The sequence below is a fragment of the Zerene cesonia genome, unplaced genomic scaffold, assembly GCF_012273895.1.
Source record: "Zerene cesonia ecotype Mississippi unplaced genomic scaffold, Zerene_cesonia_1.1 Zces_u003, whole genome shotgun sequence".
In the NCBI taxonomy this organism is placed as follows: domain Eukaryota; kingdom Metazoa; phylum Arthropoda; class Insecta; order Lepidoptera; family Pieridae; genus Zerene; species Zerene cesonia.
The window spans coordinates 383,531-398,950 of NW_024045133.1; the positions used below are offsets into that span (position 1 = coordinate 383,531).

Genomic DNA, 15,420 nt, shown 5'->3' on the forward strand with positions numbered 1-15,420 from the left:
TCAATTTTTCAGGTAGAAAGGACAAAAAATAGACCACTCGTGTCCGGAGCTGTGTCGCAGACGCAGGCGATCGGGTTCCTAGCGCTACAGCTCAGTTTGGCCCTAGGCATCCTATTGCAGTTGAATTGCTATAGTATTGTACTTGGGGCTAGCAGCATGCGTGAGTATTATACCATATTACTTATCTAATTATGAAGATGAGGAATTGGTATTTTTGTTTGTTTGTTTGTAATGGATAAACTCAAAAACTACTGGATTAATTTTAAGAATTTTTCACTATTACAAAGCTGCAACTTCGCTGAGTGACATGGACTATATATGTACCACGGGTGAAGCCGGGACGATATTATAAAGCTGAAGAGTATCTTTGTTTGTTTGTTTGAACGCGCTAATCTCGGGAACTACTGGTCCGTTTTCAAATTCTTTAGTTTTAGTAGCCCATTTATTGAGAAGGGTTTTAGGCTATATATGTACCACGGGCGAAGCCGGGGCGAAGAGCTAGTCATGAATAAAAAAAAAGATTAGGTATATCTAAATTCTAAACCTACTTTTCAGTGCTCGTAGTGACGTACCCGCTAGCGAAGCGATTCACCCGCTACCCGCAAGTGTACCTGGGCTGCACGTTCAACTGGGGCGCCCTGCTGGGGTACAGCGCGCTGCAGGGCCACCTCGCGTGGGACGTGTGCGCGCCGCTGTACGCGGCCGCGCTGGCCTGGACGGTGCTCTACGACACGATATATGCGCATCAGGTGACTGCTTATTAGTATACATTTTTGTAGTGAAACTTCTTTAGAATCGTTGTGATTTCAAAGCTGATGCAACGGAATCAACGACAGGTGAGAGACAGAAATACAAAAATGTGTAGAATGAAGCCGGCATAGAATGAGACAGAAATATACATACTATTTTATTCATTCTTTTGACGATTTATTGAAGTTTCACTTCTATCATGTGTGAATCGCACACACACCTTTTTTTATATAAAAAATGACTTACGTCAAGTAGTTATTGTTTAGTGGCTGCGCCTCGAGGTTTCACCCGTGTGAGAGCGTATTCCGTTGGAATATTGGGTTGAAAAGTTGCCTATATGTGTTATTTCAGTTGTCCAGCTGTCTACGTACCAAATTACATTGTGATTGGTTCAGAGTAACAAACATACATACATACATTGATTTTGATTTGATACATACACATACATTCATCCTCGCAAACTTCCAAATTTATAAGATACTAGCAAACCCAGCGAACTCCGTTTCGCCACCAGATGGTGTAAAAAATTATTTTCCCGCTTTTTTGTTCAAATTTTTCCTGAATTTTCTTTGCTATAAACCTCACGGAGCCCGAGACCTTTCCAACGAATGCAAAACCGTGGAAATCGGTTCCTGCGTTCTGGAGTTATAGCGTCAGGAAGGAAAACCCGACTTATTTTTATATAGTAGATGTAGGATAGTTCTGTCTGTTATTTACTTGATAAATTAAAAAAGGCGCTTTTAAATAATTTTGTGTTTGCTACCTGCTGACCTTTTACTGGGTGAACCAAGTTTATGATTCTTTTCTCATTTGAAAGTTGGAGCCTCTCGCCATTTCAATCCGGTCTAGTTCTAATCCTGGAAAAAAAGGAAGCTGGTGACCTTTTTTTTTACATAAATTATCATAATATACTATGATGATATGAGTAATAACTCTGATGACAATAATGATATCTCCAGGATAAATTGGACGACTCCCGGATCGGCGTGAAGTCGACCGCGCTGACGTTCGGCGAGCGCACCAAGCCGGCGCTGTGTGGCGCGCTGCTGCTCAGCCTCGCCGGCTTCGCGCTCGCCGGACACGCCGCCGGCCTCGCCGCGCCCTACGCCGCCGCGCTCGCCGCCTACGCGGCGCACGCGGCGCGACAGGTGGGGGACTAGTGCGCCCGCCCAGACGAGCGCACGCGCACGTAGGGGGACTAGGGCGCCCGCCCAACCTCACGCACGCGTGCTGTGTGCGGCGCTTGTAGGGAGACTTGTGAGGCTGGCCAGCTTGACGCACGCGTGCTGTGTGCGGCGTACACGTAGGGATACTTGTGATGCTGGCTAGGCTGACGCACGCACATTGTGTCGTAGAGGGTGGGGGGGGAGGAGTATGGGGGTTTATCCGCATATGCGGGCCATGCGCGGAGTCTGGGCTAAGGGAGCGTCCATAAATTACGTGAGACATTTTTCAGGATTTTTTGACCCCCCCGCCCTCCTTGGTCAGATTTCGTGATATTTTCCTTAACTCTCTCCCCCCCTCCCCAAATCTACGTGAGATTTTTTGAAATATACTTTGACTATGAACCCATTGGATTTAAGAAAGGAAAGGAAAAGAAAAAATCATCCGTCCGCGGTATTTAAAAGGATAAATAACGAATACTAATACATCAAGTTTTGACATATGTAAATTTTTCTAGAATTTTTTTTTTACTTTAACTAAACTTTATTTTCACGGTTGTCTGTTAAAAAAAAAAAAATCTTGACCCCCTCCCTCCCTTAAACACCTCAACTAATTTATGGACGCCCCCTAACTAGTATTACAACACACACTTTTTTTTCACATATATTTGGGCACTATTTTATGATTTAAGTTATATATACTCTGTTTGTCTGTTCCGTATTAACACCTGAACCACTGAAACCGAACTTTGTATAAAAGGTGAAATAATTTTAGTAATCCAACAGTCTAATAGTTCCAAAGATTTGTGCGTTCAAATAAACTGACCAGCTTTACATTATAAATAAAATATTGAAAAATTTTGAAACAATAGAAAAAGTTTGATCACGAGGCGGGATTCGAACCCGCGTCGTTTTGCCACACTGTAGCAACGCCTAGCCTCTCGGCCACCCGTGATCCCGCCACAGTAATCGAATCTCTTCTACTCTTTCGGTTTCATGTGCCTTTAGGGGTACCCCACGCCATCTATTGAGATGATTAAGAACCATCACAACCAATACGAAACATTATTTCAATGATTACAATATTGTATCGATGAAACGCGGCCTTTCTAAAATTTAATTTTTTAGTTTTATAGCATTGAAATGCTTTATAAATTATAGATAACATTGTTTCATTACAGATATATACCCTGAAGCCAGACAACCCGGAAGATTGCGCGAACAAATTTAAATCTAACTCGTGGGTCGGTCTTATAATACTGATGGGCATTTTAGGCGGAGGCTACAGTAAGTATGTTGAGAACAGGGGCAAATTTAGGGGCAACGAGGACATGAGCTTAACAGAGAGCTGTGTTTTTGGTTGAATCGGGGGGCTAGAGGCCCCGGAGGCCCCGGTGTAATTATGTACTGTTCAAGCCTTTGATATGGTATTGAAGATGGCGGTATTATAACGTGGGGCCCCGTGTAAACTGCGTCTTATTTAATAGTGTAAATGTGGTTATAGATGTGCGAATGTATTCTGTTACTGGGGCCCCCCAAGTGAGTGTATAGCAGCATAGAACTGAGAGGTCCTAGGTTCAGTTCCCGGTGGGGACGCACAAAACGAAAAATGTCTCGGTCTGACACAGAAGGCTGATCACCTACTTGTCCATAAAGAAAATCGATCAGTGAATATATAGGTATATCATTTGCCCCATACCCCACTGGGGGACATGGGACTTCGCTTATCAAGAAAGCGTGTATTTTAATAGTTTTTTCATGGAAAAGAATTATTTGATAGCACATTTAAGATAAACCTACTTCTGTTAATGTTTTATGTTTAATTATAAGGCTGTGATTGATGTAAATAGGGTTTCTTTTTTATGTTCGCCATATTGCAGTTTTATACATACACTATTGGTATGCTCCGTCTTTGCCCGTGGTACATATATAGGCTACCCGCTACTAGCTGCGCCCGCGGTTTCACCCGCGTAAGTCCATATCCTGTAGGAATATCGGGATAAAAGGGTTGCCTATGTGTTATTCCAGTTGTCCAACTGTCTACGTACCAAATTTCATTGCAATCGGTTCAGTAGTTTTTGCATGAAAGAGTAACAAAAATCCATACATCCATATTTTCAAAATTTTGTGTTTATAATATTTATAGTATAGTACTCAGACATCACATACACGTACAACGGTGATAACGGTGATAGAATTTTCGAAATTGATACATTGGTTCCCGAGATTAACAGATTCAAACAAACTCTTCAGCTATATATATACCATAGACAAAGCCAGAGCTGACCGCTAGTGACACAATAAAGTGATATAGCTTCTTGGCTCTAAATTAGATATATAAAAGAGCATAGCCCATTAGTTCCTTAGTATGTTATAATGTGTAAATATTAAAAATTTATGTAATTTTATAGATCGTTACCAAAAATTAGTTTTGCTTATAATTATTTTTAGTGAATGCATTTCAAATGTCAGAATTGTAAATACTATTGCATTAAAAATATCATATGCATTACCATGGGGGGTAGTTTTAGGGGATAAAATCCTCCCCAAAATTTTAGGGTATAATTTAATTATTTCCTTTTATTTAGCCGATACTGCTCGGCTTCTTGATAAAAGTCTCACAAAACTCCTTGCGAGATCATTATCATGGGTATTATTAATTATTTTTTGCACCTTCGTTTCAATTTATTCAACCCCCAACCAACCAACCTACTCAGTACGAGTCTGATTATAGAAATAGTTAACTGAAGCTTGGGATAAGTGAACTCAGTTCCGAACTATGCTAACTAACCTCATATTAAGAGTAAATAGTATTAAAACACATAAGTTTCACATACCATTATAAATAATATGTTGAAGCTGTTACAAATATAACAATATGCTCTTGTTGCCACAGTTTTCGTCGTTTATCTTTTATAATATATCCACGTATGGAGATACGACATTGCGGCTTTGGGCTGTAGGGGGTGTCAAAGAAATGGTCATATATAGTCATAAACTTACGCATATACGCTCGAAGAAGAATATAACTCTGATTCTGCCGCAGTGGGGTAAAAATTTACATTATTAAAAAATGTAATGTTATTTTTAAATGATTAAATTTCTAAAATTTCAAAATTTGTGAATTTCCCGCGTTTTTTTGACATTGACGTTTAAATTTGATTTTCATGGAGATAGCATTCCTAAATTTTTTCGTTGTGGTATTTTTGTAGTTATAAATTATTTAGTAACGGTGTTGTCGTTGTATGTACAAGAAATATATTTTATGGCTTTGTTAACAGAATGTATGTGTGCATTTGTCTAAAATAAAATTTGTTCTTGCCAATGCTGTACTATTTTATTTTACTTTTACCTGCCAGCATTAAAGTTATAAAGATTAATTTACATAATAATGAACAGTATTAACTTCTTGAACCAAATTTGAACTTTGCTAACCCTGTTAAATTTCAGTGATAAGCTTGTTTTTTATGTCTTCGTCGGCAATGCAGATAGTGAGTCGCCTGATCTAAGCGCTACCACCGCCCATGAATATTTAGTGAGGCCTTAGGTCGATTCTCCGAAGACCATACTCCTCTAGCAATGGATTGCCGACTTCAAATTGGAAAGGGATTAAGAAAGGATTGCCAAGAAATATAAAGGAAAGGACTGGGAGGGTTAAGGAAAAGGACATGGCCCCGGTTTGAAGTATTTTAATTATCTTGTATTATATATTTTATATTATAAAATAACGTTTTGTTTGTTTGTATGAGCGTGCTCTGGAACTAATGAACCAATTTGATACTCGCTTCCTTAATGAAAATTCATTCGGGAGTCAGGACGTACCTTTAGGAGTTTTTACAATTTTAAACAATGTTCAAAACGAGCCAATAAAATATGCACATATCTCCGGGATATGTTTGTACATGTATTAATTTGAGTTTTGATAAAGAAAGAAAATTTTATTGAATGATATAGTAGCATTTGGTGAGCAAAGACTAGTTGAACTACAATATTTAATTTTTAATTGTTTAGAATTAAAAATGACACAAATGCGTGGAGAGGTTAAATAATAATTAACATGGTTGCCTCTATTTATTAAAAAAAGGTTAATGTAATAAGCATTACTCCATAGTATAAAACAAAGTCACTGATTTTGATGTTTTTTTTTTAAATGGATAGAGTGATTGAAGAGAAAGGTTTATATGTATAATAACATTTATTAAACTACTCCGAAGTTAATGCGAGCGAAGCCATGGGCAAAAGCTAGTAAAACAATAAACACTGGCAAATAGTCAAATCTTATTGCCATATATGAAGAAAAAAAATTAGACAATTTGACAGTTCAATATTGACACTTGGCCGCGGTACTGCGACGCTTGTAAACGCCAAACGGAAACATTAAATACACAACAGTCCAAAGACTTATTCATTACTGTAATTTAACTAGTTCCTTCTTTCATAACAACACTACCAAAATGTTTCGTTCTACAAGCCAAGCGGCAGACCGTTGGCCGGGTTCTTCTAAAGCTAAGGAGAATGATAGCGATGAAACGTATAGTTGTGATCGATGTTCTGAAGGCGAATGGTACAGCGAAACAGAAGTAGACGTGCACAAGCAGACAGTGCATAAAAAGGAATTGACGAATTTGGTGCTTGGAAACTTGGAATGTTTGTGTAAAGTGAGTTAATTTTGATGTACGGGACATAACCTAAAAGAGCAACTACAGAGTATCTTGCCGGCTCCTCTCTGTGGAAACTGCTTTCCGAACCGGTGGTAAATGTTAAAACTGTATAAAATGACGATACGAAAGTCCTTCTATAAGAAGTCTAACTGAATAAATAAATGTTTGAGTTTGAAAATATCGAAACTAATAAGCTTTTATGTATTCAGAAATATATCTGTGAAAATAATTAATTATGCTCGGTATCTGTTTTTTTAAATTATTATTTTAACTTTTACCCTCCTTTTGGTATAGTGGTTGACGTGTGAGCTTATAACCAAGGAGGCTAGGCTTATAAATAAAGACGTGGTATGGTACAAACGGCTGATATGGTACAAAATTGTATGTGATAGTCAAGCTTAAAGTACCACACCCCCACAGTAAATTGGCGGAAATATATAATAGCAAGCTATTGTGTTTTGTTCGATGAGCGGGCGAGCCAGAGGCCTGCTTCCTCTTCCTGACCCCTTCCCAGTCCATTCCTTTTCAGTCATCAATCTTTTCCTCAACCCTTGCCCCTTAAAAGCTAATAGCAATTTCCCACATTAAAAAAATAATAATAATTGAATAAAACAAACTTACAGCAAAATTGACCGCCTCCTTGGTACAGTGGTTAACGCGTGAGCGTAAAACCGAGGGGTCCTGGGTTCGATTCCCGGTGGGGACGCACAAAAAAAAATGTCTCGGTCTGGCAGGACACAGAAGGCTGATCACCTACTTGTCCCTAAAGAAAATCGATCAGTGAAACGGATGTACATCATCTGCCCCATACCCCACTAGGGGACACGGGACTTCACTATACTACAGCAAAATTAAGTTTATTAGTCTTAGGTGTAACTATTTACATAACAAGCTATTACATTTAAATAGTAATCAAATTCTAAATATGTAAGGGATCGTTCATTATTTGTTCAATCTTTTCCCTTGCTACACAACATAACATGTTAAAACACATACATAATATTGGTCCATTCTTTCAGATGTGCATACAAATATTTGAAGACAAAGACGAACTTATAAAACACATAAAAACCGACCATCTATTCAGCTCCGAAGACGCGACGCGCGTCGAGCGCGAGGTCTTCATATGTGACGAATGCCAGAGCATTTTCTTCAACAAACAACACCTGTCGGTCCACATTATTTACAACCACTATAGAATACGAGGGCTGGCGCGCATCGAGTGTCCAAAGTGCCAGAAATACGTGAAGATCAGAACGCTCTGGTTCCACTTTCAAGTCCACAAATTTCAAAGTGTTGCCAGCTGCAAGATATGCTTCCACAAGTGCAAGAACAGGCAACACCTGCGAGAGCACATCAAGGGTCACGCCAAGCACCTGGTGTGCAGCATCTGCCAGTACGAGACTAAGAAAGAAGACTTGTTCAAACAGCATTTGGCCTTGAAACATAGGAACAGCAATGCGATAGCTTGCAGCCCACAATCGTACTTCTTGCCTAAATGCGAGGAGGTTAAAATACCGAGAGTGTCGTGTTTCCACGGGTTGTCACTGACGAACGGCGTGCGTCTGTGTGTGTTGTGCCGCGAGATATGTGTGAGTGATCAAGAAATGCACGAACATATAAAAGAGCATATGGCTGTGGAGAAAAAGTTGCCACAGTGCTACAGTTGTGTGTGTGGTGAGCAGTTTTTAAATAAAGTGCTGTTGAAACATCATATTTTTAAATTGAAGGGCTCTCATAGACAAAAGGAGGACTAGGTGTTGTGGTTTATGGATTAGTTTTTTTTTTGTCATAAGTAGAAATGTTTTGTAATAGTTGCTATTGTAAAAGATAATTTGATCTGTGAACAATTTTTTGTTGATATTTTAATTGTAGTTACCTGTTAAAATCAACAATAATATGGTTATTTAACAAATGAAAAAGTACGAGAAAGTTTGGCGCCAAAAATCCGCCATTTTCTCGTTTAGTTCAGTGTCATATAAAAATAAATTGATGTACAAGAAGTTTTATATTATTCTTGTAGGAAATTATGAAAATTTTTATTAAAATCAACAAGCTCTGTTTTTACGAAGTTTTTAATTTCATATTGACACTTTTAATAATGTCATTTTTATGTTAATAATCTATGGCTTGAAAAATATGCAAGTATAATATTTATTATAAATATTTATAAGTCAAATGTTTAATAAATTGTATAAAGATATTTCCATTTTTTTATCTCCTTCATTATAATAACAGTACCACAGACTATAGAATCAAACTTTGGTGAGCATTATGATTGTCTATACATTAACCTTTTTCCATCAACTTAAAAAAGGATTTCTCCTTCAATATATCAATTCAACTGCATATTTTGTATTACATTACATAAAGTTCGACTTTGATCTGTCATGTGGCATACTATTGTAAATTTTTATTACATAAATAATTATTAATCATATTTATAGATATTGAGCAAGGCTGCTCAACCCCAAGCTCGTGGGTCACAATGTGGCCCGCGAAAGAATTTTAAATGGCCCGCGCAAGAAGCGTTGTGTGGTTAGGATATGGAGTTAGATATTATAAATCTAGAAGTATGTTGCATTATTTACATACTTGTTAAAGCTCTTCATAGACATCAATTCAGACTTATTTGAAGAAGAAATCAGGGTTATGGAGAGTTACAACGGTACTGTGCTGTGCTATGGCTTTTTAGGAGAATCATGTTGAAACATAGTATTTTCTTGTGTTTGATTTTACGTAAGAATTATATATTTTGAAATTAAAAACTTTTTAACGGATTTTAAACGCGATTTATTCATTATATTATTAACCCGACGTTTCGAACACTTTACAGCGAGCGTGGTCACGGGGAGACTTACTAGTCTAGTTAAAAGTTTTTAGTTTCTAAATGATGAAACATTTCTTTAATTTGAGAGAACAGGTGTTACATTTTTTAGAGTAGACGGGCTTTACTATTGGTAGTCGATGTACTAAACAATACATCCTGGTTGAGTGAATTCCCAGTCATAATTCACCTGGCGGTAGTTTTTAGTAGTTTTGAATCTATATATGTGTGGGATTTTTTTTTTAAACCATAATTATGTAAAGAATAAATTACGTCCTTAACTGAGCAGCATATTTCATTGCAATCAGTTCAGTAGTTTTTTCGTGAAAGAGCAACAAACACACACACCCTTACAAACTTTCTCATTTATACTACTAGTAGGATAGCGGTCAGGTATGACGAACCCAACCAACAGTTAAAAACTTTTTAAAATCTGTCCGGTATCATATTTTTAGCTTTAAATTATAAGTAATATAGAAGTGTGATGAAATAAAGTATATGCAGTTTAATTTTTATTACAGCGCAAACAAAAATTATACATTGCGGGTATTTTTATTAAAGTTTCTGTACAACGCTGTGTCTTCCGTCGTTCCTAATGTGGTTGGATATCGGGTGACCTGTAACGACAAATAAATAAATAAAAACACTTTTTAACACAGCGCTATCTGGTGTTCATTTAAGCAAAACTAATGAAATTATATATAACTAGCCATTCGCCCCGGCTTCGCTCGTTGCAACTATCCAATAGTAAAAGAATTTTTGAAATCGGTCCAGCAGTTATTGCGTGAAAATATTACAAGCGTACTTAGAAAAATACAAAAGTTTCCTGTTTATAACCTCAGTCTAGATTAATACACTATATAAGTGAGTATCTTAGTAGTGAGTACTTGATCGTAAGATATCCTACTAATATTGTAAATGCGGAAGTAACTCTGTATGTCTGTTACGCTTTCACGCCTAAACCACTGAACCGATTTTGATGAAATTTGGTATGAAGATAGAACTGAGCTTGGGAAAGGACACAAGATAATTTAAGGGTAGAAGAAGTTGAAATAGGGAGATGAAAACGATATAACCGAATATATAAAGCTAGTTATATTATACAAATATTACCTATGCAATAATAATAAACGAAGACACGTTGCAAGACAGTATCTTGGAACTGAAAACGTAATTATAAATGAGGAGGGAGGGAGGTGGAGTTCATCCAACGAGCAAGGGAGGATACTCGACCAGTGTCCTCAACTAGTTGGCTGGTAAAACCCTAATTAGATGGTATTGGAAAGTTGTATATATGCCTCTGTACCGAAAATTTCGCTTGCGCGATTCAAAAATTTATACTACTTACTTGATGAGAGCTGTGTGTAGTGTATATCTTTTCGGATGCATCCACAGCCTGCAAAGTGGACATAGGATTTTGATCCGGTGATATCGATTGTATGGCCCCGTGGATGACATGTCTGTTCAAATAATTATATTAAAGTATATAACACTGGTAAAATTTATATAGTTATTTAGGGAGTTAAGGTATTTATTTAGTACTAGCGGTCCGCCCCGGCTTCGCCCTTGGTACATATATAGCCTATAGCCTTACCTAATAAATGGGCTATCTAACACTGAAAGAATTTGAGAAATTTTGAAAGAATTGAAAAAATTCGATCGCGTGGCGGGATTCGAACCCGCGTTCCATCGATACAATATTGTAATCATTGAAATAATGTTTCGTATTGGTTGTGATGGTTCTTAATCATCTCAATAGATGGCGTGGAGAGCCCCTTAGGCACATGAAACCGAAAGAGTAGTAGAAATTCGATTACTGTGGCGGGATCACGGGTGGCCGAGAGGCTAGGCGGTTAGGCAAGAAACGCGGTTTCAAATACCGACTCGTGATCAATTTTTTTCTCTTCTTTCTAGATTTCTCATAAAAATTGTTTTCCGTTTCGATAGTAATTTTTATGTGATTTCGAAGAAGAAAAAGAGTTAGATGATGAGTACTAATGCTTTAGATATTACTAGCTGCGCCCCGCGGTTTCACCCGCGTAAGTCCGTATCCCGTAGGAATATCGAGATAAAAGTTGCCTATATGTTATTCCAGTTGTCCAGCTATCTACGAAGCAAATTTCATTGCAATCGGTTCAGTAGTTTTTGCGTGATAGAGCAACAAACACACACACATCCTTACAAACTTTTCGCATTTATAATATTAGTAGGATAGGATAGTCGGACAAGTAGGATTGTCATCACACGTCAGAACGTATGTGTCATTGTATCAATGTCAAATGTGTGTGTGTTTTCATGTCAAGTCAACCCACCCGCCATATTCAAATCCGAGGTCCACCATCCGGTTCCGCACGTGTAGCGGCAGCGCGGGGTTCAGTTTGGTGTACTGCTCGAGCCGTTCGATTCCAGACATGTTGTGGGTGTGTTGCCGGACTATTGGCTTGCGATGGATGCCGATGTATTTACTGTGGAATCATTTAGCTTGATAATAGATTGTACTAGCTTTTTCTGCGGCCTCGCACGCGTTAAATTCGGAGTAGTTACAAGATGTTATACGTATATTCTTTCCTCTTGAATCACTTTATCTATTAAAAAATAACCCATCAAAATCGCATGTGTATCCTTGAGGTAAAGATCTAAGCATATGTATATAATACTAGCTACGCCCCGCGGTTTCACTCGCGTAATTCCATATCCCGTAGGAATATCGGGATAAAAAGTTGCCTATATGTTATTCTAGTTGTCCAGCTGTCTACGTACCAAATATCATTGCAATCAGCTGAGTAGTATTTGCGTGAAAGAGTAACAAACACACACACATCCTTACAAACTTTCGCATTTATAATACAAGTAGGAAGTAGGATGTAATACATGACGCGGGAAGCGACTTTGCGTTATACTATGCAGTGATAACGGAGTATTGCATTTACTTATGTGTGTTTACTGGGTTGCCAGCCCTTATGAGCTACTAGCGGTTCGCCCCGACTTTACCCGTTACACACGCCACGTACATGTAACCGTGTGAAAGAATTATTTTTGAACTGATCCAATAATTCCCAAGATTAAAGAGACTATTAATAACTAGCTGTGTCCCACGGTTTCACCTACGTAAGTCCGTATCCCGTAGGAATAACGCGATAAAAGTTGCCTATACGTTATTCCAGTTGTCCAGCTGTCTATGTACCAAATTTCATTGCAATCGGTTCGGTAATTTTTGCGTGAAAGAGCAACAAACATACACACGTCCTTACAAACTTTCGCATTTATAATGTTAGTAAGATTAAGACTAGGGATATTAAGTTGTATTCATTAATGATTAATCACTTTCATTAATTTCATGCATTGAACGGAAAATCGAATGATGGTTCATTTTCTCTCTTTAATAAAATGTTATTTAACTAAGTCTTAGTGAAATCATTACGTACAAAAATATCTTTTTATAATATTAGTATAGATTGTGACTGACTGTGAACCCTGACAGTTCACAACTCCTTCTATCCATAAATAATGTCCATGCCAATCATTCCACCAATTTATGTCATGTACAATAAACCGAAAAAAAGCCTCCTTATTGGGATAGTGGTTAAGGCTTGAGCGTAGAACCGAGGAGTCCTGGGTTCAATTTCCGGTGGGGACGCACAAAAAAAAAGTCTCCGTCTGGCAGGACACTGAAGGCTGATTACCTACTTGTCAAAAAAACGATCAGTGAAAGAGATATATGTAAGCTGCCCACTAGGGGACACGGGACTTCACAATCAACTGAAGTCAGGGCATGTCAACTGTGTCAACAAATTGCATGTAATGTCAAGTCATGTCAGCTTATGTCAACACATGTCAAGTCACGCAATTAAACAAATCGTGTACGTGTAGTAATCTCCAGTGGTGGGGCGTGTTCGGAGCCCGCCAATGGTAGTATTGTCGGACACCATCTCGTCGACGCGTTCTTTCAATTTCTTAGAGTAATACATGAGATTTTGCAAGAGTGCCACAGTCAATTTGTTTCCTTGCTTCGACAGCTGAAAGATTTAAGATAGAAATTACAATCGTTTAATGAATTAAAATCATATTTTCTTAAACATTGACGTGTCTAAGATAGTTTTATGTAATAACTATGTACACAGAAACAATTTTAACAATAAACATTCTGACAATTTAAAGCCTACAAACTATCGGAACTAGACTTACGGGATCAGACGACAGGCGCCATGTTTCAAAAAATGATAGGATCACAAAAATCGCTTAACCCGGTAAAAAGGTATGGGGTAACAAACAGAAAATAATACAGTTGAATTGAAGACTTTCTCGATTTTTGACGGCTGAAAAAAGAACCTATCCTGCATTAGACCGATGTTTGGAAAAAGTTAATGCACGTCATAAAAAATTTGACGTGGTATTGCAAGCTAATGTTATGAATCACTGAGTTATTTATAATCTTACGGTGATATGTTTTTATTTTATGTATGCCTGATGGTAAACGATCACCTTCACCCGTGAAGAGTCGCAGAGCTTTTAACGGTAAGGTATAAGAAAAGGATTGAATGAAAAGAAAGAAAGAAACATTTATCCGGCTTCCATGAAAAAATTAAAACAATACAATTAATACACAAAACACAATGAAATAAAGAAATACTTAAGGAGACATAAAGTGGAGGCAAATGAGATAGCCACTCAGTCTACGCAGCAAGGCAGTTGCCACACTGATTTTTAGTCCCCCCCTCCGTGACAGTTGGAGCGGCAGGACGTGCTCATATATTAACTTCATAAATACACAACAAAGATGAACATACATAAATAATTAGAGGGAAAAACAATCATATACATATATATTCACATTTAAAATAGTACATAATAGACCTAGACATGATAGAACGGACTGGGAATGGTGAGGAAAAGGAAACAGGCCTCCGGGTCCCTGATTTATCTTTATTAATAAGTAGAGAATTATATAAACACATATCTTACTTCATCATTCAATATACGTATGTAATCCGGTGTTTTTCTGAATCGATTCAAAACTGTTTTTAAATCCTGACCGTAAATCTTTCTAGCTTCAAACTCGACATCGTACTTTCTGGATCTAGATTCACTTAGTAATACTAAAAAAAATGTTATTTATGATAAGAATAATAATTTGATACGTGTAGGAAAACTTGCTTCAGTGTGGAGTCAAGCACGCGTCGGCACGAATTGGGCCAGCTCGCATCGGGGAAGTACTAAACACCCACTGAAGATCGGCGTTAAATAGTAGCATCGTTCATTTTACTAGCATATAATATAATATAATATAATATAATATGTGAATAAAACTTACCAAATAAATAAAATATTTCAAGCCAGTACAGTGAAATCATTTTTGAACCATGTCAAATTTATATTACAATTTTATCGTCTCTTTTACGACCTAAAGTTACTTATTATTTGTACCTAACCTACGGTCTATATCAGTGTTTTTCAACCTTTTTCATAACACTACGACCCCTTTATTAAAATAAAATAAAAACAATATTTATTATTTTATTAGCTATCACTGAATTAAATGAATTGTCTAATAATTCAGCTGAAATGAGAGGACATACAATTCACATGAAAATAAGTTAGTTTGTTTCTGTTTTCGTGGGAAACGCTCTATAGTCGTAGCTCGTGACACTCGCCGGTAGCTGCCGCGGCACGCTCGCTTCGCCCGCTCGGCTCATGCAGCGGTTCAAGGTCAGCCTGGTAGAGGGCACGCTTCTGCACAAATTGGGATAATTACACGGGGGAAGTACCACACCCTTTCAAAAGACCGGCGTGAAGTAACAAACATCTGTGTTTCGTTCGGTGAGTGGGGGAGCCGGAGGCCCATATCCTTTTACAATTGCAGTATGTATATGTAAAAGTTTCATGAACAATACCATATCTTAAAAAGTTTTGAATTGAAACTAAAATGCCATTTAAGACTTCAAATTATCATAATTTATCGAAACATGTATTTGAAGATATGTAACACGTGTCCAAAGTATGAGACAACTTTTGACAAGGA

The 15,420-nt window shown here is 37.6% G+C and overlaps 3 protein-coding genes across 3 annotated transcripts in view; 2 read left to right on the forward strand and 1 right to left on the reverse strand.

Moving 5' to 3' along the window:
• LOC119838596 (4-hydroxybenzoate polyprenyltransferase, mitochondrial) overlaps positions 1 to 3,910 on the forward strand; it is a 6,897-nt gene extending 2,987 nt beyond the window's left edge. Inside the window, exons 4-7 of the mRNA XM_038364585.1 lie at positions 13 to 160; positions 556 to 749; positions 1,710 to 1,898; positions 3,095 to 3,910. Coding sequence (XP_038220513.1) covers positions 13 to 160; positions 556 to 749; positions 1,710 to 1,898; positions 3,095 to 3,277 — 714 coding nt within the window. The 3' untranslated portion in view covers positions 3,278 to 3,910. The remainder of the gene's footprint in view (positions 1 to 12; positions 161 to 555; positions 750 to 1,709; positions 1,899 to 3,094) is intronic.
• A 2,338-nt stretch (positions 3,911 to 6,248) lies between these two features.
• On the forward strand, positions 6,249 to 8,751 carry LOC119838592 (zinc finger protein 423-like). Its single transcript, XM_038364580.1, has 2 exons — positions 6,249 to 6,571; positions 7,594 to 8,751. Exons 1-2 carry the CDS (start codon positions 6,368 to 6,370, stop codon positions 8,329 to 8,331), a joined length of 942 nt encoding a protein of 313 aa, XP_038220508.1. The 5' UTR covers positions 6,249 to 6,367; the 3' UTR covers positions 8,332 to 8,751.
• A 2,943-nt stretch (positions 8,752 to 11,694) lies between these two features.
• LOC119838435 overlaps positions 11,695 to 15,420 on the reverse strand; it is a 7,064-nt gene continuing 3,338 nt past the window's right edge. The window contains exons 5-6 of the mRNA XM_038364383.1: positions 13,266 to 13,417; positions 11,695 to 11,866 (exon numbers count right to left, since the gene is read on the reverse strand). Of these exons, the coding sequence (XP_038220311.1) occupies positions 11,695 to 11,866; positions 13,266 to 13,417 (324 nt within the window). The remainder of the gene's footprint in view (positions 11,867 to 13,265; positions 13,418 to 15,420) is intronic.

Excerpts from the sequence above, each read along its gene's own strand:
- LOC119838592 (XM_038364580.1), top strand. The coding sequence starts at position 6,368 with ATGTTTCGTTCTACAAGCCAAGCGGCAGACCGTTGGCCGGGTTCTTCT. Across the intron at positions 6,572-7,593 it reads ACTTGGAATGTTTGTGTAAA|ATGTGCATACAAATATTTGA; the intron begins GTGAGTTAATTT and ends CCATTCTTTCAG.